At 38.5% G+C, this 26,618-nt stretch overlaps 1 protein-coding gene across 2 annotated transcripts in view; it reads right to left on the reverse strand.

The window, feature by feature from the left end:
- Window positions 1-26,618, reverse strand: part of RNF128 (ring finger protein 128) — a 98,520-nt gene that overhangs the window by 27,634 nt on the left and 44,268 nt on the right. For both annotated transcript variants that reach the window (XM_059051365.2, XM_059051366.2), the window contains exon 2: window positions 5,265-5,512. In XM_059051365.2, the coding sequence (XP_058907348.1) occupies window positions 5,265-5,512 (248 nt within the window). The remainder of the gene's footprint in view (window positions 1-5,264; window positions 5,513-26,618) is intronic.

Genomic DNA, 26,618 nt, shown 5'->3' on the forward strand with positions numbered 1-26,618 from the left:
TTGCTATTGTTTTCTTTGTTTTTATTTCTGCTCTGATCTTTATGATTTTTTCCCTTCTGCTAACTTTGGGTTTTGTTTGTTCTCCTTTCTCTAGTTCCTTTAGGTGTAAGGTTAGATTGTTTATTTGAGATTTTTCTTGTTTCTTGAGGTAGGCTTGTATATCTATAAACCTCCCTCTTAGAACTGCTTTTGCTACATCCCATTGGCTTTGGATCATCGTATTTTTCATTGTCATTTGTCTCTAGGTATTTTCTGAGTTCCTCTTTGATTTCTTCAGTGATCGCTTGGTTATTTAGTAACGTATTGTTTAGCCTCCATGAGTTTGTGTTTTTTACGTTTTTTTCCCTGTAATTCATTTCTAATCTCATAGTGTTGTGGTCAGAAAAGATGCTTGATATGATATCAATTTTCTTAAATTTCCTGAGGCTTGATTTGTGACCCAAGATGTGATCTATCCTGGAGAATGTTCCATGTGCACTTGAGAAGAAAGTGTAATCTGCTGTTTTTGGATGGTATGTCCTATAAATATCAATTAAATCTATCTGGTCTATTGTGTCATTTAAAGCTTCTGTTTCCTTATTTATTTTCATTTTGGATCATCTGTCCATTGGTGTAAGTGAGGTGTTAAAGTCCCCCACTTTTACTGTGTTACTGTTGATTTCCTGTTTTATAGCTGTTAGCAGTTGCCTTATGTATTAAGGTGCTCCTATGTTGGGTGCATATATATTTAAAATTGTTATATCTTCTTCTTGGATTGACCCCTTGATCACTATGTAGTGTCCTTCCTTGTCTCTTGTAACATTCTTTATTTTAAAGTTTATTTTATCTGATATGAGTATTGCTACTCCAGCTTTCTTCTGATTTCCATTTGCATGGAATGTCTTTTTCCATGCCCTCACTTACAGTCTGTATGTGTCCCTAGGTCTGAGGTGGGTCTCTTGTAGACAGCATATATATGGGTCTTGTTTTTGTATCCATTCAGCAAGCCTGTGTCTTTTGGTTGGAGCATTTAATCCATTCACATTCAAGGTAATTATAGATATGTATGTTCCTATGACCATTTTCTTAATTGTTTTGGGTTTGTTTTTGTAGGTCCTTTTCTTCCCTTGTGTTTCACACTTAGAGAAGTTCCTTTAGCGTTTGTTGTAGAGCTGGCTTGATGGTGCTGAATTCTCTTAGCTTTTGCATGTGTATAAAGCTTTTGATTTCTCCATCGAATCTGAATGACATCCTTGCCGGATAGAGTAATCTTGGTTGTAGGTTCTTCCCTTTCATCACTTTAAGTATATCATGCCCCTCCCTTCTGGCTTGTGGAGTTTCTGCTGAGAAATCAGCTCTTAACCTTATGAGAGTTCCCTTGTATGTTATTTGTCATTTTTCCCTTGTTGCTTTCAGTAATTTTTCTTTGTCTTTAATTTTTACCAATTTGATTACTATGTGTTTTGTCATGTTTCTCCTTGGGTTTATCCTGCATGGGACTCGCTGTGCTTCCTGGATTTGGGTGGCTATTACCTTTCCCATGTTAGGGACGTTTTTGACTATAATCTCTTCAAATATTTTCTCTGGTCCTTTCTCTCTTCTCCTTCTGGGACCCCTATAATGCGAATGTTGTTGCATTTAATGTTGTCCCAGAGGTCTCTTAGGCTGTCTTCATTTCTTTTCATTCTTTTTTCTTTTTCTGTTCCATGGCAGTGAATTCCACCATTCTGTCTTCCAGGTCACTTTTCCATTCTTCTCCCTCAGTTATTCTGCTGTTGATTCGTTCCAGTGTAGTTTTCATTTCAGTTATTGTATTGTTCATCTCTGGGTTTTTTTGTTCTTTAATTCTTCTAGGTCTTTGTTAAACATTTCTTGCATATTCTCAATCTTTGTCTCCATCCTTTTTCTGAGGTCCTGGATCATCTTCACTATCATTATTCTGAATTATTTTTCTGGAAGCTTGCCTATGTCCACTTCATTTAGTTGTTTTTCTGGGGTTTTATCTTGTTCCTTTATCTGGTACACAGCCCTCTGCCTTTTCATCTTGTCTATCTGTCTGTGAATGTGGTTTTTGTTCCACAGGCTGCAGGATTGTAGTACTTCTTGCTTCTGCTGTCTGCCCTCTGGTGTATGAGGCTATCTAAGAGGATTGTGCAATTTTCCTGATGGGAGGGACTGGTGTTGGGTAGAGCTTACTGTTGCTCTGGTGGGCAGAGCTCAGTAAAACTTTAATCTGCTTGACTGCTGATGGGTGGGGCTGGGTTCCCTCCCTGTTGGTTGTTTGCCCTGAGGCGACCCAGCACTGGAGCCTACCTGGCTCTTTGGTGGGGCTAATGGTGGACTCTGGGAGGGCTCATGCCAAGGAGTACCTCCCAGAACTTCTGCCTCCAGTGTCCTTGTCCCCATGGTGAGCCACAGCCACTGCCCGCCTCTGCAGGAGACCCTCCAACACTAGCAGATCCGTCTGGTTCAGTCTCCCCTGGGGTCACTGCTCCTTCCCCTGGGTCCTGATGCGCACACTACTTTGTATGTGCCCTCCAAGAGTGGAGTCTCTGTTTCCCCCAGTCCTGTCTAAGTTCTGCAGTCAAATCCCACTAGCCTTCAAAGTCTGATTCTCTAGGAATTCCTCCTCCCGTTGCTGGACCACCAGGTTGGGACGCCCGACGAGGGGCTCAGAACCTTCACTCCAGTGGGTGGACTTCTGTGGTAAAAGTGTTCTCCAGTCTGTGAGTCATGCACCCAGCAGTTACGGGATTTGATTTTACTGTGACTGTGCCCCTCCTACCGTCTCGTTGTGGCTTCCCCTTTGTCTTTGGATGTGGGGTTATCTTTTTTGGTGAGTTCCAGTGTCTTCCTGTCGATGATTGTCCAGCAGCTAGTTGTGATTCTGGTGTTCTCACAAGAGGGAGTGAGAGCACGTCCTTCTACACTGCCATATTGGTTCAGTGCTGGTGAGGTGAGAAGTTTTAATGCTATTCTTAATCATTTGTACAGAAGTTGATTTTCTTAAGGTATATTATAAACTATGAAAATTACTTGAGTGATGAGACCGGAGTCAAATATCCAATGGAGCTTTTGCAACGCCAGACAGTTCTTTATAAACTGTATTACTTGCTTATGGGGTTTAATGCCACATTAATAGATTTAATATAGCACTTGGAGTAGAGGAATACATACCCCACCATGAATATGCACAAACCAAACACTCTTGTCACTGTAACTATAAACTTTGAACCAAACACTCTTGTTATTGTAACTATAACCTTTGAATAGTTCGTCATACTGGATACCAATTTCTTTCCAACTTCAGAGATAAAATCAGCACAATATACAAATGCCAAATATTAACACAGTGTGAAACTATTGAATGGCCTGGCACAGGAATTTTAAACATCCTTTTGACCACAGCTAGTAACGGGCTGAACCTGCCACCAATGTGATAAGCTGCTTCTCTAAGGAGAAGTACAGAAGTCAATTAACTTTAAACATCGAGATAATCATCACTCATTACCACATGCTGGTGTCTAAATCTTTACAAACGTTTTATAATAAGATTTCAATTTTTCATCTGTTCCCAAATTTAATTAACCTTCTTGCCATATAGAAATCCTCACTGCTTCTCTACTCTCAAATAAATTGGGTTCATCTTTGATTATTCGAGAAAGAGTGCATGAAGTGGCCAGAATTTCACGGCCTTTGGAGGAACTTCTCAGTACATATAAAATACAATCTGGCCCCCACTATATGATCAGCTGAAAGCCTTAAATACCTACTAATCATTCTGGAGAAGTGGCACACCACTCTGCTGTTGTGTTCAGAATTCTCGAGAGGGAGAGGAGGTTAAGAAATGACGGTGGCATGGTCCAGGGTGGAAGCAATGCGAGTGGTGAAAAGTAATAGGATTCTGGATATATAATGAAGGTAGAAAACAACAGGACTTGCTGATGGAGGTTACATGGAAAGTGAGAGAAAGAGAATAAAGAATTTACTCCAAGGTTTCTGGCCTGGGGTCAAGAGAAGTTCTTCTGAAAACGGAAGCAATTAATAGCATGTTTGGGTGTCTACAGTAACAGAAGACAAGGCAGAGGATATTGGGTATAGACACAGATTCAGATAGATGGGTACATGTGGTGGAAGCTTGTGGAAGTACTCTTGATTACTTCAATTTTCTCAGTGGAATAAGATCCAAAGTACAAGTTGAGAGTAAAGTTGGAGGATGTGTTGGAGGCTTAAGGAGAAAGGAATATGTATGATTAGTAACCTAGGAAATGAGAGGAAATGGCTAAGAAAACATGGCATGATTGTTGGGCAGCAGTAAGCAAACTCCCTCTGAGTTTGTGATCATAAATTTAAAATGAGATTAGCCTGTATAGATGCTAATGTTTTTCTCCTACTTCAGCTAAGCAAAGAACTGGCATAGAGTAGTTGGGAAGTAGGATTTAATCAGGGTTGGGTTTTGACAGCAAGTTAACAAGGAGAGAGAAGGGCCAAGGAAACTGAAGATGTATGCATGGGAGTGGCCATGGAAGTCAAGCTGGGTAAGAAAGAGAAGTGAGGATATATGAGGGACGAGCGGCACTTTAAAGGTGGTAGGATCAATGCCATATAACCAGAGGTTCTTCCCTGTTCAATGATGCTTTGGTATTTTTGTTCTATTATTTCTGTACTTTGTACCTGTTTATACATCAGTTGTTAAAATATGGGAGAAATTATGAATATGTGACTCTGTTTGGAGCTTAGTACTATATGATGCACAATTAGATCTTAAACTTGCCTACTCATGACATTCAGCCTAGTCCCTCTTCCCAGCCCTGCCCTCAAATGCAAATGCACACACATACAGGCACACACTTACATGTAAAATAACAGTGGTTACCTTTGGGTGGTGACTACAGTCTTGTTGTTATATGGAGTTTTGGGTAAAGGTTTTTTCCCTTGTACTTTCTAGTTTCTAAATTTTCTATATTGCGTATGAAATGCTTTTGTAATTTAGAAAAAATGTGTAAAGGAACATATGTATTTACACCCATATATACTTAAATGCTGGCTGTGCTCCCTAATGAGTTATTAGAAGACAACCAGGCAAGATTAAGGCCATAGACAAATTTCAGAAAATAAGAGATTTCAGAGGATAGAAGATGACATACTTTTAAAAACTACCAGTTTTCACAAAACATATGCATGGATCATTATCCAGCAACTGAAGAATATTAAAATGCATGACACTGAATCTACAATTAAAACAGTAAAATATTTTTAAATTGGAAGGAAGGGCCATTACAAACCTGCTTCCTGCTTTGAGCTCTCGCATTCCGTAATCTTCGAGCAGAATAAAAGATAAAATAGCCCACAGTTGCTGCCGTAATAATAAAAAAGGACACAGAAACGAAGAAAATTGAATAGTGATTCACCCAAGGGCCATGTTTTTTCCCTACTTCAATGACCATTGTTACTTGTATGCCTCTTTGAATAGATTGTAGAATTTTTGTGCCTTTCAGATTGCCAATCATGATTGCAACAATGTCTCCTGCACCTGTAAAACAAAAGAAATTCAGTTTTAGTTTGGTAAAGCATTCTTAGTATAAAAATCCAATTGCTAAAATGATTTTAAATGACACTCAATGAGACGAAGGACATTCATTCAATTAACATTTATTGGGCGCATATGTAGGTTATAGGGAATATAAACATGCTGAGACTTGGTTACTGATCTTAAGGAACTCATAGTTTAGTAAGGAAGTTATGATATATATAACAAATACCTCCCCTCCCCTCAGGTTTGCCACCTATAATTCAAAAATATTGGGTTTGGGACCCAATTTGCCTCTTACATGAAGGCTTTCTTAAAGACAAGTAGTCACCTGGATGGTAGGGAATTCTCCTAGAGAATCTGAGACTTGAGAAAGACAAAACTATTTAACTATATGTTTCCCAATTTATAAAGTGATAGACTATCTCATGAGCTCGCTACTAAGATGTATAAGGATCTACATATCAGGATTAGTAATTTGAGACAAACAATGATTACAAGCCCAAATGGACAACCTATATATATGTCCATGTGCCATTTTTCTATATCCTCAAGAGCAATATAAAATTTGTCCAAGATGCTCTAAGGTTTTGCATGGGTCTAATCAGGTTAGCAATGAATATAACATGTAAAATTGATAGAAATGTGCTTCTATTCAACCCCAAATAAAGTCAAGTCTGAAATCAGACTAAACTTATTACTTAGTCTAATTGACTATAAGTCTTAGTCTAAAGGCCAAATCTCTATAACATCTCCCACTTTACCGACTCTATAAATCTTGTGATAAAAATAAAGAACAGACATTATCTTTCCCAGTAGTGTGTGAATGTTAGATTACTCTCACCATTCCAACGCTTATCACGGTTTATATTCCTTCTAGTTTAAATGACCTGAGACCAATAATCTTTAGGAAGAGAATAGAATTCTTCAAATGTTAATAGCATTCACACTTTCAATGGATCAAATCAAGAGTACAAACCTTAAATGGCAATGTATATTTCAGAATTATTATGCAAGTAATCCCTTAAATTTATGGCCCCCAGTGGCCAAAGTCTACGAAAGATCAAGATCCTCTTCTCACTTGAAGTTACTAATTCAAAAAATACATTCATAGGGTATTATTAAAGATCCTTAAAGTTCCAAAAGACATTATTTTTACATATGACAGTCATTTAGTTAAACCCTTTTATATAACTTTGCTGACTCATTTGCCATTACTCAGTTTGGTAACATTGACAACTCACTCTCTTCCCATTTTACATGAGGAAAATCTCAGAAGCAATGGGAAGTGAAGGAGGCTGAAATGTTTTCTTTGCATCTCTTTCCTCTATCAGTATATAATGCAAATAGTCCTAAAGAACTGGCTATTTTGCAAGAGAGAGGCTAATTTTTCTCTTTATTTGGGGGCTTTACATTTCTATCTTTGGCACTAAGAGCACAGAAATGATTTCAATTCTCTTTTGTCACTATTTGGTTTTTCTCTACAAGCCATCTATCAGGGAAATTTCTGGTTATAAAATTTTGATTAATTATATAACCTAGCGTTCATTTCTGATATTGTAACCTGAATAATCTTTGAAAGCATAGATCATTCTAAAAATGAGGTTTGGGAATATATGATAATTTTAAAGATTTCTTTTTAAATCACAGATGTGTCCTTCTAAATCTTTTTGACTAACAGAAGTAAGTTTTCATTCTTTTAGAAGATATGAGGTGGGTGGCAGGGCTGGATGCTCAGGAACATACTGGCCATTGTGGTCAAATGCAGATTCAAAAACAAGGATAGTCAAGAAATATACATTGTCTACACATAAGGAACAATGCTGTGCCTCAATTGCCCCAATTCATATTCATATATGCTATATGTAGTCCAACTATCTATTGAATTAGCTTTCTAATCACATAAAAGACCTATTTTAAGCATTATTATATATCTCCTCCTCCTTACACCCTTGCAACTAATTAAAAACTGCTCCCCCTGCACTGTTCCCGATCACACTTAATGGCATCACAACCCTCTGGTCACAGGGTTTAGTAACCTCAGAGTCACATTTGAATACTCGCTGCTAACCTAGTCAGTCATGTAGATAATACTTCCTTGGCATCTCCCATTTTCAGATCCTCTGTTCCATTCCTGCTGCCCTATAATGTAGGCCCTCATAATTTCCTTGCCTGAGCTACTTCAGTAACCTCCTAACTGGTCACTCTAACTCCAATTTTCCCCCTTCCCTTAAAGTTTCATCAGCCTTCCTGGTTGACATTTGTCATCACTTAGTTGGATCATGCCTCTTCCCTACTCAAAAGTCTTTAGTGGCTCCTTATTACTCATTAAATTTCTGACTTCTTGGCCTAGCATTTAAAACCTTACATGATCTGGTCCCAAGCCAACTTTTCCAGTTTGATGTACCTCCATTACACCCCCATCTCATAAGATCCAGCCACATGGGATCTGCTAGTGTCATTCACTCTTCATAATTTTCCTTTTGCTCATTCTGTTCTCTCAGCCTAAAATGCTCTACATCTGCTCTGACACTCCCCCTTCCTTCTCTGCCTGTCTGTGTTACTCAAGGCCCAGCTCAAATGCTGCCTCCTGTGTTATTTTCCCGAGTTCCAAGTGAGAATGTAAATGTTCCCTCTTTGCTCCTCTGTTACCCCCTCTCTAAAGAACATTTTAAGGGCAGAGACTGTCTTTTAATTAACTACAGTAATGCCTTCATTTATGTGGTATTGTCAGAGAATTAGGTATTCCATATTTAAATTCCCAAGTAACAAAAAGTTTTATACAAATACTTAATTTCAACAATTTTGAAAGGACATTTTAAAGTCATCCATACAGCCCTATTTTCCTAATTAGGATATACTGATTAGGATTTACTATTGATAGTGGATCATCTTTGTAAGCCATTATTTAATACAGTAGTTAGGTTATTTGTCCCCAAACTGTTATGATTTTTCCCAAAGTCACAGACTTGGAGAGCTGGAATGGACCTTAGGTATCATCCAGTCTCTTTTTAAAAAAAATTATTTATTTAATTTATTCATTTATTGGCTGTGTTGGGTCTTCGTTGCTGTGTGCGGGCTTTCTCTAGTTGCAGCAAGCAGGGGCTACTCTTTGCTGAGGCACGCGGGGTTCTCTTGTTGCAGAGAACGGGCTCTAGGCGCGTGAGCTTCAGTAGTTGTGGCACGCGGGCTCTAGACCTCAGGCTTAGTAGTTGTGGCACAGGGGCTTAGTTGCTCTGTGGCATGTGGGATCTTTCTGGACCAGGGCTCGAACCCGTGTCCCCTGCATTGGCAGGCGGATTCTCAACCACTGCACCACCAGGGAAGCCCCTCTGACTCATTTTTGAGTTCTCACTTTGGGTAATTTTCTTTGGGGGAGAGAGGTTGTCAGTTGTTGCTTCTAGCAGCATCTCTCCCCTCTTTCTAATTTTATACATCTAATCTACTGTCAGCTCTGAAAAGTCAATCAAGCTTGGATCTAAACAAAGAATAAAACAGGCTCCCAGAGACAGCTTGAGGGCTTTGGTGCAAGTACCACCCTTTGATATTTAGATTGGTTGCTCAGTGACATTTTTGTTTACTTCCTGAACCCTGGCTAAATTCTGGATAACTGAAATTGCCAGATAAGATTCATCTGTAAACTAGACCCTATTCTAAGTGCTTTACCTGTATTAACATATTTAATCCTTACATCAACCCTATAAGGTAGGCACTGCTATTATCCCGTTAGAGATAAGACTGACTAACTTGCCTAAGAAAACACAGGCTAATACATGCAGAACTGGTATCTGAACCCAGGCAGTTTGGTTTCAGTGCCTCTGCTCTTCGCATCATTCTACATCAGTTCTCTATCTTCAATGAAACCTAAAGCTATTATTTGACTGTAGAAAATGAAAATTAAATAGGTACATTCGGGATGGGGAGTGGTAAATGTTTAACAACTGGCTCTTGGGGGAGGTGGAAGAAGCCTTGATTTGTAGTGTGTGCCAATTTCCATGGTATAAATACTACTCCCATGGCCATATGAATGTAGAGTTGGGAAAATATGGGTACAACTGGCTGAGTCAGATGACTCCAGTGCACCACTGGACATTACAGAGTCAAAACTTAAATACACGTAGTATACAATTCAAAACTTATAACGAAATTACTTTGCTTATTCTTTTCATTTATTCATACCTACTTTAAAAAGCCAAATTTCATGTACAGTCCTAAGTAAAATTTGTTTTTCTATTTGCTATTGTTAAAAACACAGGGCTTCCCTGGTGGCGCAGTGGTTGAGAGTCTGCCTGCCGATGCAGGGGACACGGGTTTGTGCCCCGGTCTGGGAAGATCCCACATGCCACGGAGCGGCTGGGCCCATGAGCCATGGCCGCTGAGCCTGCGTGTCCGGAGCCTGTGCTCCACGATGGGGGAGGCCACAGCAGTGAGAGGCCCGCGTACCGCAAAAAAAAAAAAAAAACCACACACACACACACAAAATATGTACCCTAAAACTTAAAAGAACAATCAGACTTCTTTTTGTGGAACGGAAAAAAAAAATCTTTTTCTGACTAGGGCGTGTGAGTGAGTGAGTGAGTGAGTGAGTGTGTGTGTGTGTGTGTGTGTGTGTTTTGCTACAGCAGGCATGCCAAGCCTTTTTCTCCCTTAAGCTTTCTTCCTGTCCTTAAAATACTGGAGATTCAAGGGGCTGTTATGCTTCAGCTAATTCCAAACCTCTCAAATTAAAATTAATGACTTTGAAAGTGATCTTTTCAAAGCATCACAAAACATATTCTGTATAAAAAAGTTAGCCATTTATTGTAAGAAACACAGATGTGGTCATATTCAGAACTTATTCTGAATGTTTAATTTCTCTGATTTCTGGTGTGTTGAGGAATAGAAACTTGAAGGGAACTTTGAAAATGCACACAAAGCCCAGAAGTTTTTCTCATCTTAAATAAGATTTAGAAAATGTGAAGAATGACATTTTTTCAAAGGGATGATTAAAATACAATCTTTTGCCTATTTGGAAGGATGAAGTACTGCTATTCCCTTCCTGGAGAAACTCAAAGCACTTCTTCAGTGATTATAAGAACTAATCTTTGAAGACAGGAGTTCAGACACTCAAGAAAACAAGCTCAGTTAACAGAAACCTAACCTGTATCATTGAACCTATGTTCTTTATGCTGCAGAATTTTGCATATCAGTTTATTCTCTCACAGTAGTACAATAATGTATTAAACGGAAATAGTTTTAACAATCTTTAAAATTGTTGCTATTTCCTTAAACCATTCTTACAGTTGATCTTTTTTTAAAAAGCAGTTTGTCATTTTCTTGGGTTTTTTAATAAATATATTTATTTTTGGCTGAGTTGGGTCTTCGTTGCTGCGCGTGGGCTTTCTCTAGTTGCGGCAAGTGGGGGCTACTCTTCGTTGTGATGCACGGGCTTCTCACTGTGCTGGCTTCTCTTGTTGCAGAGCATGGGCTCTAGGTACATGGGCTTCAGTAGTTGTGCCTCGCGGGCTCTAGAGTGCAGGCTCAGTGTGCAGGCTCAGTAGTTGTGGCTTGTGGGCTCTAGGGCACAGGCTCAGTGGTCGTGGCACTTAGTTGCTCCGTGGCATGTGGGATCTTCCTGGACCAGGGCTCGAACCCGTGTCCCCTGCATTGGCAGGCAGATTCTTAACCACTGAGCCACCAGGGAAGCCCCTTATAGTTGATCTTTAAAACCAATGTTGATGTACTAATACATAGACTCTTATACAAGATGTCAAGCTTTTCACTTTTCCATCCAAAATATTGCTACAACTATCTCATTTGGAAAGTACCAGGCTTAAGAAGCCAAATATGGGTTGTACAGCTCAGCTGATTAAAACATGGTGCTAGGGCTTCCCTGGTGGCGCAGTGGTTGAGAGTCCGCCTGACGATGCAGGGAACACGGGTTCGTGCCCGGGTCTGGGAGGATCCCACATGCCGCGGAGCGGTAGGGCCCGTGAGCCATGGCCGCTGCGCCTGCGCGTCCGGAGCCTGTGCTCCGCAAAGGGAGAGGCCACAACAGTGAGAGGCCCGCATACCGCAAAAAAAAAAAAAAAAACACCAAAAAACCATGGTGCTAATAAGATCAAGGCTGTCCAATTAATCTTCTTGTGGATCAGTTATACAGAAGACAGTACCTCTAAACTCATTAAGTATTTTGTAAGTATCTATACACATGCCAGACACTGTGCTAGGCCTTGGGGCTACAGAAAGGAGTAAAATATAGTCCCTGCCCTCTAGGCACTTGCAAATGTCTCCTATATATTAGCCATTCACCACTAGGAATATGAACTAAGCCAGCGAAATGAATTGTACATATCCATTTTCATAGCCAGTAGTAGAAAAAAAGGATTTCCAAATCACATTCCGAACTGATACTGGGTTAGAATAGGTTCCTATATAAAAAAGACAACTTACTTTCCTTCAATGTCCAGTAATTGGTAATATAACAAACTGTATTTGTTTTGATATTTCTGAACTTGGTAGTGCTCTTTATTTAAAAATTGGTAACCAGAAACAGACTAGAGTTTAAAGGAGGGAAGAAGTATCATGTGGCAAAAATAACCCTGAAGTGGGAATCAGACCATTGGGTTGCAGCTTTTGCCTGAAGGAAGCAGGGCTGTACTAAGCTTCTAAAATCAATTCTGGCAAAGCAATATGACTACATCTCTCCTGCTATTCTTATGGAATTTTCAAACAGCTATTAATTTCATTGTTTTTCAAAAAATCATAGCACCCATTCCCACCAAAAAGAAAATAAAAATCTTTAACATGCTAAAAATGTCTGATGAGGAAAACTGATCATTAATTGGACAACAAACCTTTATGGCCTAAACTCTGATCACAGAACAGCTGTCATTTCAGGATTTTTATCTCTCCAAATCTGCACTTGGTTTCAAGGATTTATTCATAAACTTTTAAAATGTCTTTATTGGAGTATAATTGCTTTACAATGGTGTGTTAGTTTCTGCTTTACAACGAAGTGAATCAGCTATATGTATGTATACATATATCCCCATATCTCCCTCTTGCATCTCCCTCTTTCATCTCCCTCCCACCCTCCCTATCCCACCCCTCTAGGTTGTCACAAAGCATCGAGCTGATCTCCCTGTGCTATGCAAATACATAAATTTTAATGCTTTGTATCTGATAAATTTTCAGGGTTGAAAAGCAAAAAAAAAAAAAAAAACAAGCTGTCATTTTTACAATTCTAGTGTATTAACACCACTTTATAATTAACAATTTAATGGTAAGGAAGAGCTAATCTGGGCTCTTGTTGCTTAAACACATGTTCCTGGGTCCAGCAGAACTTTAACGACATTTATCTTGATAGGATCATTGTAGCAGTCACTCAATTCTCCAGGGAATCCTTGAACTTCCCACTTAAAAATCATTAACAACATGATATGGCTCAAGTTTTTCACATTCTCACTCTGCTATCTAGAGTATTTTGGGAGAAGGGACAGATTAGGAATAGATAATAATTAAGCAGAAGAGGAAATTCAGACTCCAATTTCAAATGTTCAACAGTGAATAAGGTTTTGGCATGTGCCTATCTTGGGAGCAAAGGTAACAAAATAGGCCATAGCAACTCTTACTACTGTTACTCAATATCATTCAATTAAAATATCATTCAATTAATATAAATAAATGTTATCTATCCTCAGCACTACTGGCAAAAAGTACTTTATAGTTATTATTCATAATATATAGAAATTTGATCCTAGGATCCTGCTGGTGGCCAACCCCATTCATTTCTTTCAAAAAAACTAATGATATTATGGTTTTGATCTAATCTTATTTATTTGTGAACACAGACAAATTCATTGAATAAATTATTTTTCAAGTGCAAACCATGTAGTGAGCTCTGTGCTTCTGGATCTTCCCCCCCCACACACATTTTAATATTAAAATGTCAAAATTTAAAATAAAGTCTAAAATATTTTACAATATATGAAATATCCTAAGCATATGGATGGCATACTTACAGCACCTTGGCATTCAAACACAAAATACGAGGAGGTGAGGAAAGCTGTTCTAGTATCTATTTCAACCAGTTTTCCACTTTTAATATTAGAAAGAAGTATTCACAATGAGCGACTTACAAATAATAAGGGCAATTGAAAGCCAAAGTAGCTCTTCTAAAAATAAGCTCACATTCAATACTGCCCAACATTCTGATGATACAATGGGGTCACCACTTATGAATTCACTTGTATCTGGAATGAACAAGATCTAGGTGTGACAAATTCCAACATAATTCTCTAACAAACATTTCCTCCATTAGAAAATCTGGAATCAATTCAAGTGAACTTCTAAATATTCGTTTTGTCCACAGTAGCTTTTTTTTTTTTTTTTTTTTTTTTTTTTTTTTTTTTTTTTTTTTTTTTTTTTTTTTTTTGCGGTATGTGGGCCTCTCACTGTTGTGGCCTCTCCCGTTGCGGAGCACAGGCTCCAGACGCGCAGGCCCAGCGGCCACGGCTCACGGGCCCAGCCGCTCCGCGGCATGTGGGATCTTCCCGGACCAGGGCACGAACCCGTGTTTCCTGCATCGGCAGGCGGATTCTCAACCACTGCGCCACCAGGGAAGCCCCACAGTAGCTTTTAAAGGTTGAGTTCCTCCCCGCCCCCTCCCTCATAGCCCAAACTCTTTGAGCAACTGGGGAAGGTCAATGTATTTCAAAGAGGGATATCAAAGCTCCCCAGACCAAGCAGTCCTAAGTGGGATTTTTTTTAAACCAGTAAAAAAAAATTATCTAAACTTTTAAGCCAGATTAGCCTCTCTTTATTCAAATTCCTGTTTTGTGACAACTTGGTTTTTTGTCCCCTTTTGGTTATTGCCAGTCACAAATGAACCAAATTTAGTTTCTTAAATTGACTGCTTCATGGCAGTTCTCTGGATGAAAAAAAAAAAAATAGTTTTATCATTGCACCTCAAAAAACAAATATACAAATGAGTTCTTAAAAGTATCTGGAAATATATGTCTGTGGTTTAGTGGGAACCAGACAAATCAGTACTTCACATCCCTTTAATATGTTATGCTCCTAACTAGCCTTTAGGTAAATTCTAGTCTATAGCAGAATATGAAATAGGCATTAGTACAGGTTGCCTGTTGGTTAAAGCAATGGTTCTTAACTTTTTGTACTGTTACAAATCATCTTTTTGAGGGAGGGGTGGTGGCAGTGAAGATGACCAAAATCACCTTCGATTATTAGCATCCTTTTAAGCCAACAAATGAAACAGAAGCACACAGCCATGGGTAGTTCAGCAAGTTGCCTTTCTTTCTGTCCTGTACCCCCAGGTTTTGAAGGTAATACTACATTAGGGAATGGGTCACAGATTTGATATGGCACCAAAAAAAAATCTCAGGAACTGGAACCCTCAGGAAACAGCATATTAAAGACACTAGGAAATTAGAAACCATGCTGTTCCAAAGGTCACAGATGCATAATTTGTGGATGACATGTCATATTCACAGATAAACAATTCTTAGAATTATTATTTAAAAACCTAGTCCTGCCAGGCCTCTTCTGATTTCCACAAGTGGTAATGTTTAGCACATTGTTAAGAACCCAAGGGCTAGATCAGTATTCCTCCAAGTTTCTAGACTTGGGACTCCTTTATACGCTTTAAAGTTACTGAAGACTCCAAAGAACTTTTTTTTATGTAGATTATTTCTATTCATATTAATCATATTAGAAATTAACAGAGAAATTTTACATTTATTTATTCATTCATTTAAAATAACAGCTGTATGCTTTGTGACCACCTAGAGGGGTGGGATAGGGAGGGTGGGAGAGAGGGTGATGCAAGAGGGAAGAGATATGGGAACATATGTATATGTATAACTGATTCAGTTTGTTGTAAAGGAAAAACTAACACACTATTGTAAAACAATTATACTCCAATAAAGATGTTAAAAAAATAAAATAAAATAAAATAAAATAACAGCTGTAAATATGTTAATGTAATTAACATTTTTAATCAAAAATAACTATTTTCCCCCAAAACGTAATAAGAGTGGCATTGTCATTTGTGCAAACCTCTTTAATGTCAGATTTAATAGAAGACAGTTGGATCTTCATATCTGCTTCTGCACTAGATCTACTGTGAACTGTTTTCCTGGTTGAAGTATATGAAGGTAAATCTGTACTCACACAGATATGTAATTAGAAGATTGAGGAATGTTTAATAGGTCTTCCAAACACCCAAGGCTGAATAACTATTGTTTGTCAGTAGTTCTTTCAAGTTAAAAAGGAGTTGCTTGGAGAAAACAGCTAGTTCAGCTCACAACTCAGTCATACAAGTGCTTTGTGCCTACTTCCCATTTCACCACACAGAATAGGCAAAAAAAAATAAAGTTGTGTATGACAGAGTAGAGGTTTAATAGAATTACTTATTCTTGCTGCTACATCAAGGACATTCCTAAGTGAAACTGGCATTTTCTTTTTACTGTAAATGCATGGAGGTATAGTATACAAAATTGTTTGGTGTTTCTGTCTTAACTGGTGCTAAGGTGCCAGCAGCTTTTCCCCACCGTTGCTTTTATACCATCCGTGTAAATGTCAACACAGTGAATTCTGCAAATAATGTCTACGTATTACTGTGAAAATAGTTTTGACCTCATGGGCCCCTGAAAGACTCTCAGGGACCAGTGCTCCCAGATCATATTTTGAAAACTGTCGGGCTAGATCAATGATCCTCAAACTTTAATATGCATGAGAATTACCTGGGAAACTTGTTAAAACATTGAACTCCCTGGGCCCCATTCCCTAATTCAGTATGTCTGGGGTGGGGCTGGGAAATCTGCAGTTTAACAAGTTCTGTGGGTTCTTTTGCTGCATGTGGTATGTGGTCCATACTTTCAGAAGTATCGGGCTGGAGTTTGATTATAGTTTGATGTTATGGTCAAGGAGTTTCAAGATAGTGGTCCAGTCACTCTGGCCAGATAAATGCCAATCCTTTACCCTGCACAGAAAAACTCTGCCAATAGACTTATTTTTTGAAAATTAGCCACATAGTAAACAGGCCCATTTCTTTTCTGTTACAATACTGCTTCATTGTCACCATTGTCTCTCACCAAAATCACTGTAACAACCTCCTAACTGGTTTCCACGCCACCAGTCTCAGTCTTCCAATTTATTCCCCTTACAGCTACAGGATAAATTTTTCTAAATGGGAACAACGTTCATGTAATTCCTTTGCCAAAGGTCTTTAAAGAGCTCTTTGCCAAAGGCCCTTAACTGGTCTCCATAAAGCTCTGTAGCTTTATTCACCTACAGAATAAAGTTCAACCTCCTTTTATAAGATCCTGACTCATCTTCATTAGATAGGTTTTGCACTGTCTAGTGCAGGCTTCCCTTGAGGTTATCTGGTTTACTTGAGTTTCACTAAACCATGGATTCTTTCACGTTAGGGACTGGGTCTTTCACCACTGTAACTACAATGTCTAACAGAGTGCCTGGCACGTAACACATGTCAAATAAATATTTGATGAATGCAATTTTAAGTGTGCTATATTTAGTGGTAATTTGAATCTTGATTGAATCTGAAAACAAATTCATCCTTTAAAGATAATTGTGGTGAACAGAGTCTAAGATGCGCCTCCTCCCTGCATTCAAAGATGGCATTTCTTCAAGACTGTTTGCTTATAAGCAAGGACATATTATCTATACACGGGTAACAAATTAAATACTAATCCTACTCTGCAAACCCTGGGTTTAGTGTGACGCTTACTGCTACATTGCTGATCCCACTGAGATCACCATACTGCCAGAGCAGCACTTATGGTGGCAATAATCCCTCTCCAGCCTGGGGTCTGAGTCCACTTAAGTTTCACACTTATATTCAGGAGCTAGGATGGATGCCATTTTAGCCCCAAGTTCAAGTTAGAACCCGGTTATCCTGGTTCACTAGGAGACTGGTTGTTTGGGCACTTATGAGGAAGTTCAGAGGCATAAAAGACAAGTCTTGAAGCAGTTGGAACAGGTTGAGTGTTTATACAACCTTAAATTTGTGCTGATACTGAGGAAAAGAAAATAATAAGATATGCTATTGCCAGGCCAGGCAGAAATTATAATATATATATTATTTGATTAATAGGGTATTCTGTAATTGTATTAAAATGTTTATGCTGAAGTCTTCTATTGTCATAGCTTTTGTTTTGGAGTAGTAAGATCTAGAAACCAAATTCAATATTTGTTGTTGCTATTTATTAATGTTTCCTAGAGGAATGCTAGTCAGTAAACTCCACAGCATCAATGTATTCAACCCTTTGGGATAATAAATTGCACAATATCCAGAGCTATTCAGAATCTGATAAGACTAATGGCTCAAGGTAAAGCAAGTACTGACTAACAATATATACACAATAGGTTAAAAATAATCAGATCTCTGTTAGGCAGTAAAAAAGATGAACAGGAGATTTAGGGGTTTCGGGGAAAGAAAACTTACACAAATGAATGTTGGAAATTATGGTGCTCTTTTGTCCTTGTAGTCATTGGTTTTGTTTTCCTGTAACGTGAGACCTTGGGAAGGAGAATTCCACTGAATAAATTGTGCTGCATCCAGGGGGGAAAAATGAGCACAAAACCAGACCATAGCCTAGGCATAAAATAAAATTCTGACATGGCCTCCATCATGCCACTTTACCCTCAAATTTTCAGATCAGGTGAAACTAGTACAAGAATGTATGGACCTAGAGACTGTCATACAGAGTGAAGTAAGTCAGAAAGAGAAAAACAAATACCGTATGCTAACACATATATATGGAATGTAAAAAAAAAAAAAAAACAGGTCATGAAGAACCTAGGGGTAAGATGGGAATAAAGACACAGACCTACTAGAGAATGGACTTGAGGATACGGGGAGGGGGTAGGGTAAGCTGGGACAAAGTGAGAGAGTGGCATGGACATATATACACTACCAAATGTAAAATAGATTGCTAGTGGGAAGCAGCCGCATAGCACAGGGAGATCAGCTCGGTGCTTTGTGACTACCTAGAGGGGTGGCATAGGGAAGGTGGGAGGGAGAGAGTTGTAAGAGGGAAGAGATATGGGGTTATATGTCTATGTATAGCTGATTCACTTTGTTATACAGCACAAACTGACACAACATTGTAAAGCAATTATAGTCCAATAAAGATGTTAAAATTTTTTTTTAAATTAAAAAAAAATCATTTGTAAATGAGTTGTTTGGAACTAGAGACAATACATTTTCCCATAATAATGCTGGTAAACAATGTCTGAGCTCCCAAATGAGCCCACAGATTATTTCCATGTGGAATGCCTGGAGGACTAAAAACTTCAAAGCAAATATAAATTATTATTTAACCCATATTTGTAATAAAACTTCTCAGAAAAAAATCACAGAAATACTTAAAGCAAAAAACAAACAAAAACCAAAAACATTTAAAATATCTTAAATAGTGGGACATAAGGAAAATGCATATTTAATCAGGAGGATTACATGGTTAATGGGAAGTTTCTGTGGAGACTGTGGGACTGAGTTATGAACACATTCAAGGTCATCAGATATTGAAAGCACTGGCTGCTTATAATGTTTAATTTCACTTCAAAAGAAATGGCATCACATAGAAAGAAGCTCAAATTTTTTTGAAAAGGAAGATGGGGTTCAGTGAGAGAGAGAGGTGGGGGGAATATCTAAAGTACAATTAATTGGGCTTCCCTGGTGGCGCAGTGGTTGAGAATCCGCCTGCCGATGCAGGGGACACGGGTTCGTGCCCCGGTCCGGGAAGATCCCACATGCCGCGGAGCGGCTGGGCCCATGAGCCATGGCCGCTGAGCCTGCGCGTCTGGAGCCTGTGCTCCGCAATGGGAGAGGCCACAACAGTGAGAGGCCCGCATACCGCAAAAAAAAAAAAAAAATAGTACAATTAATTAAGCTATGAAAGGCAAAGGAAGTGGGTATAAAAGTAGAACACAAAATGTATCCAAAGAGAAACAGAAGTGGTACAGAAGCTACCCTTGAATTTGACAGTTTCTTGTGCAAACCACCAACTTGTGGAGTTTCACATAGCAGAATAGTATTTCAAGAGAAATGCCAATTTTGAAAACAAGTACAGAAGGTCCCCAACTTATGATGGTTTGACTTACGATATGTGTGGTATGATACTCTCTTGTGATGCTGGGCAGCAGCAGTCAGCCACGTGACCAATACACTTACCACCATTCTGTACACAGACAACCATTCTATTTTTCACTTTCAGTACAGTGTTCAATAAATTACATGAGATATTCAACACTTTATTATCAAATATGCCCAACTGTAGGCTAATATAAATGTTCTGAGCACGTTTAAGGTAGGCCAAGCTAAGCTATGATGTTAGGTAGGTTAAGGTGTATTAAATGCATTCTCGACTTACAATATTTTCAACTTCTGATTGGTTTATCAGGATGTAGCCTCATCATAAGTTGAGGAAGATCTGTAATTCAATTTTACTGATGTGTTAAATGCAATTTTCATTGAGCTTGTATGTTCTGCATATCATTAATGAAGTGTAAAATAAGAACACCATGATTCTCCTCTGCCCTTATTCTCACAAAATCTCTTCCTCTTTTCTAGAATGACAAAAGCTATTGTCATCGATGAACTCAGTGTGTCATGGGTTAAAACTGCCAATATATTGGATTCTTCTTCCTAAGCTGTTAAATTTAGCACTAATCTTAAAAGTACCGAATAGAATGGATATTGAAGGGGGTTAGTGAAGGGAAGCAGGCCTCTTATGGGAAACAAACAAACAAACAAACAAACAAGAAAGGTGAGGTATGTGTAAGGGGGGAAAGAAAAAAACACCACTCGTGATACAAAAGAGAAGAGAAATATTCCATATTAAAATAGAAAAAGTCATTCTTTAAAGTTCTGTAGTGTTCAAGGCTCATTTTACATATGAAGAAAGCAGTTAGTGTTAACAGTTAGTCACTAACAATTATGTAAGTTAGATATATTCAAAAGACCAAAGTAATTCTTTAAATTCTCATAATAGTCATTAAATCATTTCTATTATAAGGTATGCTTCGTTCCTCTTGTTGCGAAGGTCACATTATTAATGCTTTCTTTAGGATTTATCAACACTATAGAAGTATTTTGGATTTTTAAAAATACTTGATTTTTTTTCTGATTACAAGTATAAAACATATTCATTATAGGAAATTCAGAAAATACAGACAAATGATAATGACGAGAACAATAATCACCTATAATTCCACCAACCAGATATAACCAAGGTTAACATTTTGGTGTATTTTCCTTTCAAAAGCTAAGACTTTTTAGTTGCAGGCAGCATTTAACTAAGCTACTTAAACATTTTATCTGAAATGATAATGATTAATATCTTGAGGGAAACGTACACACACCCCAACAAGTGAGTTCAAGCACCATCTTCTTTCAAAAAAAGGTCAAAATAAATAGGGTTAAACTCAAAATCACTGATTTGTATCTAACTTGAGCATTCAAGCATTAAAACCAAGTAAAGCATGGCTAGGTTCTGAACCCAACAGCCTCCGTCAAGTCGGACATGAATCACCAAACTTTCTTTTCAGAAGAAATCAATATTGTAACTAGCCTATGGGTAAATTAAGCAATAATTATATGTCATGATATCTAGAAATACATACATACATATAGCTGTGTTCTGCTTTGCCCATAGGGCTCCAAAGTGGGGTGTTAACAGCAAAATGTGGCGACTCTAAACTAGCTTAATAACTGTGTCAAAAAGTCCATGGGGACTTCCTTGGTGGTTCAGTGGTTAAGAATCCACCTGCCTGTGGAGAAAAGGGAACCCTCTTGCACTGTTGGGAATGTAAATTGATACAGCCACTATGGAGAACAGTATGGAGGTTCCTTAAAAAACTACAAATAGAACTACCATACGACCCAGCAATCCCACTACTGGGCATATACCCTGAGAAAGCCATAATTCAAACAGAGTCATGTACCACAATGTTCATTGCAGCTCTATTTACAATAGCCAGGACATGGAAGCAACCTAAGTGTCCATCGACAGATGAATGGATAAAGAAGATGTGGCATATATATACAATGGAATATTACTCAGCCATAAAAAGAAACGAAATTGAGTTATTTGTAGTGAGGTGGGTGGACCTAGAGTCTGTCATACAGAGTGAAGTAAGTCAGAAAGAGAAAAACAAATACCGTATGCTAACACATATATATGGAATCTAAAGAAAATGGTCATGAAGAACCTAGGGGCAGGATGGGAATAAAGACACAGACCTACTACAGAATGGACTTGAGGACACACGGAGGGGGAAGGGTAAGCTGTGACAAAGTGAGAGAGTGGCATGTACATATATACACTACCAAACGTAAAACCAATAGCTAGTGGGAAGCAGCTGCATAGCACAGGAAGATCAGCTCAGTGCTTTGTGACCACCTAGAGGGGTGGGATACGGAGGGTAGGAGGGAGGGAGACGCAAGAGGGTAGAGATATGGGGATATATGTATATGTATAGTTGATTCACTTTGTTATACAGCAGAAACTAACACACCATTGTAAAGCAATTATACTCCAATAAAGATGTTAAAAATAAATAAATAAATAAAAATAAAAAGATCACTTAAAAAAAAGAATCCACCTTTCAAAGCAGGGGACACGGGTTCGAGCCCTGGTCCGGGAAGATTCCACATGCCTCAGAGCAGCTAAGCCCGTGTGCCACAACTACTGAGCCTGTGCTCTAGAGCCCGCAAGCCACAACTACTGAGCCCATGCGCCACAAGTACTGAGCCCATGCTCCACAACTAGTGAAGCCCGTGCATCTAGAGCCTGTGCTCTGCAACAAGACAAGCCACCACAGTGAGAAGCCCACACACTGCAACAAAGAGTAGCCCCCACTCGCGGCAACTAGAGAAAGCCTGTGCTCAGCAACGAAGACCCAACACAGACAAAATTAATTAATTAATTAATTATATTTTAAAAGTGTGTGTATTCTGTACTTGGAAATAACTCCCTACAGTGTGTAGCTGAGGATCACCACAGTTAACTAGCTCCAATACAGTGAAGGATTTGTTTCTGTAGGTGACTAGGCTCCTACCACATGCTGCAAGAAGTCATTTCCTCAGGAGACAAAGTTGACAATTGTGCTGCTTCAAAGATTCTTTGTCTTGGGGCGCAAGGTAGTCTTCTGGGGTTCTGGTACTGTTCTGCTTCTTGAGCTAGGTGCTGGTTACACAGGTGTGCTTGCTTTGTGAAAATTCGCTGAGCTATATGTTATTTCTGTACCTATTTGGTACGTACATTATTCTTTGATGAAATTTACATATACAAAAAATTATTCACCCCAGGCAGTATTTTTGGTACCCTATCAAGTAAACTTTGGGGAAAACCCCAACAATTGTTTACAGTTCAGTGGTCATCATGAATAAGAAAGGCCATTTTAGTCAATGAGGTGCTACTTAACCAAGCAACAAGGAAACTGGATGCAAACCTCATTTGTAACGAAGACATCACCTATAGGAATATTATAGGAGAAGAGGAACTAAGGTACAAATGGTGATCAAACCTTTCAAAACACCAAGGCCACAATAGGCAATGAACATGGGTTAGACCAGATCACATTTATGGCTAGTAAGTATATTTTTATGTAAAGCTCTATGGGGCATATTTTTTGTTTTAGATGTTCCAATTCATACCCCTCCCTGTCGCCATTTCTGCGCTTCCTTTCTGCTGGTTAATGGAAGAGAAGCTCAATTCCCACCCCTCCACTCAATGACCACCATCTTCTGCCTACAAGAGAACCCTCTCTCTATTTTTAATTACATGGGAAAATGCTTACAATAATAAGCAGGATGCAAAACTGTATATACAGTATATAATTATAATTTTTTAAATAATATATATGCAGAGCAAAGGAAGTAAATGACAAAAAAGCACCCCCAAATGCTAAAATGGTTATATTTATGGATTTTTGTGTTTTCCTTTAAACTGTCTGTATTTTCTTAATACTACATTAATATTCATGAAAAAATAACCATTATGATAAAAGTAGGATACATGGAAAAACAGGCTAGAAGGAATATTAATGGTACCATCTCTGCATTGTGGAATTATACGTAGCTTTTATTTTTAGTTTTATATTTTTCTGTATTTTCCAAGTTTTCTGCAAGACGCATGGGTAAGTTTATAATCATAAAATAACTTAGAAAATATCTTTGGTACTCTCCTCTATTTCCTCCATTTAAGCCCGAGAACAGAGACTAAATGTGGCATTCTATATGAGACAACACACATCTTCCATGGGCTGGGGGAAATAGTTCTTTATGTGCTTAGAAAAACAATTCACCGATCAGGCTATATTTTTGTAAGGTTTTTATGTTATGAAATTCCACATTCATCAACATGTTCACTGGGAGCACTTTAACTGGAGACATAAGTTGAATGGTGTAAATCAAATTTTTAAAACATCAAAAAAAAATAGAACAGGGAAAGTTCAATGTAAATACTCACTGTCACTATTTCTTTGTTACCTAGGTCATTTTGCCATTAAAAACCCATAAACTGGCACATGATGGTGACCAACATAAAAACTAGGGCGTTTGCAATCTTGAAGTATTTGTACAATCTTAGTCCTCCTTATTTTGGATATTCAGGGAAGAAGCACAGTACTTAGCATACAATAGACCCTTGATAAATGTTCAATGAATTGAATTTCAATCCCCTTCCATTAGATATTTTTCTAGGGAATCATATGACCCTCTGGCATTGTTGTGTATTTAAGGCCACTCAACAAGCATTTCCAGAGCACATAAAGTATAAAGGTTCCTACGGGGAATATGACAATAATAAAACATTAAAATGATTACGATCCAGTAGGAAGGTAAAATATATAAACAAAAAACTACCAGCAAAATGCATTAAGTACTATAAGAGATGGAGTTCTACAGGAGATAAGAGAAGAGATTATTTTGGTTTTGGTGCAGGGGCTGTGGTGGGAAGAGGAAAAGAAGGAATTACGAAAGGCTTCAAAGATGAGGAGGCATCTGTGCTGGGTTTTGAAGGATGGGTAAGGTTTTGACCAACAGAGCTGGTAAGAAAAGGGTACGTAGGCAAAAGCAGAAGTACGAGCAAAGGAATGATAATGGGAAAGGGTAGAGAACATGTTTAGGGATCAATATGAGACAAGAAATACATAAAGCTTCACAAGTAGGTTGGGACTAGATCATTAAGAGTCTTATACGCCACGCTGAGAAACATAGTCTCAAATTTATAAGTAATGGGCTTTTGAGCAATGGCGTATGTATGACCAGAGCTGTGTTCCGGTGGCCACATGGAGGAAGAACCGAAGGGAAGAAGTGACTGGAGGCAGGGAGACCAATTAGGAGGCTAAGTATTTGTTCCCATGAGATGACACAGGAAATGAAAGCAGTGTAAAAACAATTGTGAGGGAGAAAGGAACATATGTGAGAAGACTGAAAGTGATGGAATCAACTGGATGTGGCAGATATTTACTGGAGGGAGAGTGTTGGGGGCCTGGGTTATGAATGCAAGGAAGAAAAGGTATGAGATGAGTATGTTAATAAAATAACAGAAACGAAACAAAAGAGAGGCAAGAGAAGCAAGAGACAGCTTAGGAAAGAGTTTCAAAGGAGTGGTCAACAATACCAAATACAGTACTGCAGAGAGATCAAAAAGGATGCACATGGAACAGATTCTGGAATGGTATTTTACTTTGGTAAATCATCACCACCCAATCTCTTCTCAACTTCTTTTGAGCCTATCATTCTACTAAAATAGGTTCTTTTTGATGTCAACCTACTAGGGGGCAAAAAAAACCCACAAACCAGCCAACAACAACAAAAAACCCAACAAAGAATAAAAACTAAATGTCAAGTGGTTGAGAAGGGATTGGGTGGTAATAAATCAGTGGAAAATCCTATTCCAAAGTCCTTTGTGAATGGGAAGAAGATTGGTTACTTGAGGGATAAGCAGTTACTTGAGAAAAGAATGACAAACACAGGTGGGCCAAAAGATCATTTTCTGGTAAAACAGTCAGTCTACTCAACTTACTCCTAAAGGGTTACAGTCAGATGTCAGGTAATATGGACCTTGAAGTACTCTAGGCTATTCATTTTCAAATTGTATACCACAAACATACAAATCACTTTTCATTTTCTAAAATACATTTAACTATCTTAACTGTAATAAAGAAAAATTATAGTAGCTTCCTAAATGTCAGGCTCTATGCTAAACACTTTATCTGTAGTATCTCATTTAATCCCTTATCAGGTAAGCTTTTTTCAAAATTTATTTATTTTTGGCTGTGTTGGGTCTTTGTTTCTGTGGGAGGGCCTTCTCCAGTTGCGGTGAGCAGGGACCATTCTTCATTGCGGTGCGTGGCCCTCTCACTGTCGCAGCCTCTCCCATTGTGGAGCACAGGCTCCAGACGCGCAGGCTCAGTAGTTGTGACGCATGGGCTTAGTTGCTCCATGGCATGTGGGATCTTCCCGGACCAGGGCTCGAACCTGTGTCCCCTGCATTGGCAGGCAGATTCTTAACCACTGCACCACCAGGTAAGCCCTCAGGTAAGTTTTTTATTATGCCCATCTTACACAGGAGAAAACTGAGACTTAGAGAAGTAAAATACTGGTCTAAGATTTTAAAAATATTAAGTGGCAGAGGCAGGGAGTTTGGGATTAATATATACACACTACTATATATAAAACAGACAACCAACAAGGACCTATTGTATAGCACAGGGAACTCTACTCAGTATTTTACAATAACCTATGAGGGAAAAGAATCTATATATGTATATATATAACTGAATCACTGTGCTATACACCTGAAATTAACACAACATTGTAAATCAAGTATACTTCAATTAAAAAAAAAGAAAACCTAAAAAAAAAACCCTGGTAGAGGCCATCTTCTTAATACAGTCTAAGAGGTCTTTCAACAATGTATACAAGCAACTGTTTTATATAGCAAACTCTACCCCAGGGAAGACCACCAAATCACTAACTTAAATGGCTTGGCTCATTCACATTTTTACAGCCCTCAGGAATAATGCTTCTCCTGCCATCCCTCTGCATATGTTTCAAGTTCTTATAAATGCG

This window comes from Kogia breviceps, chromosome X (genome assembly GCF_026419965.1).
Source record: "Kogia breviceps isolate mKogBre1 chromosome X, mKogBre1 haplotype 1, whole genome shotgun sequence".
Lineage (NCBI taxonomy): Eukaryota > Metazoa > Chordata > Mammalia > Artiodactyla > Physeteridae > Kogia > Kogia breviceps.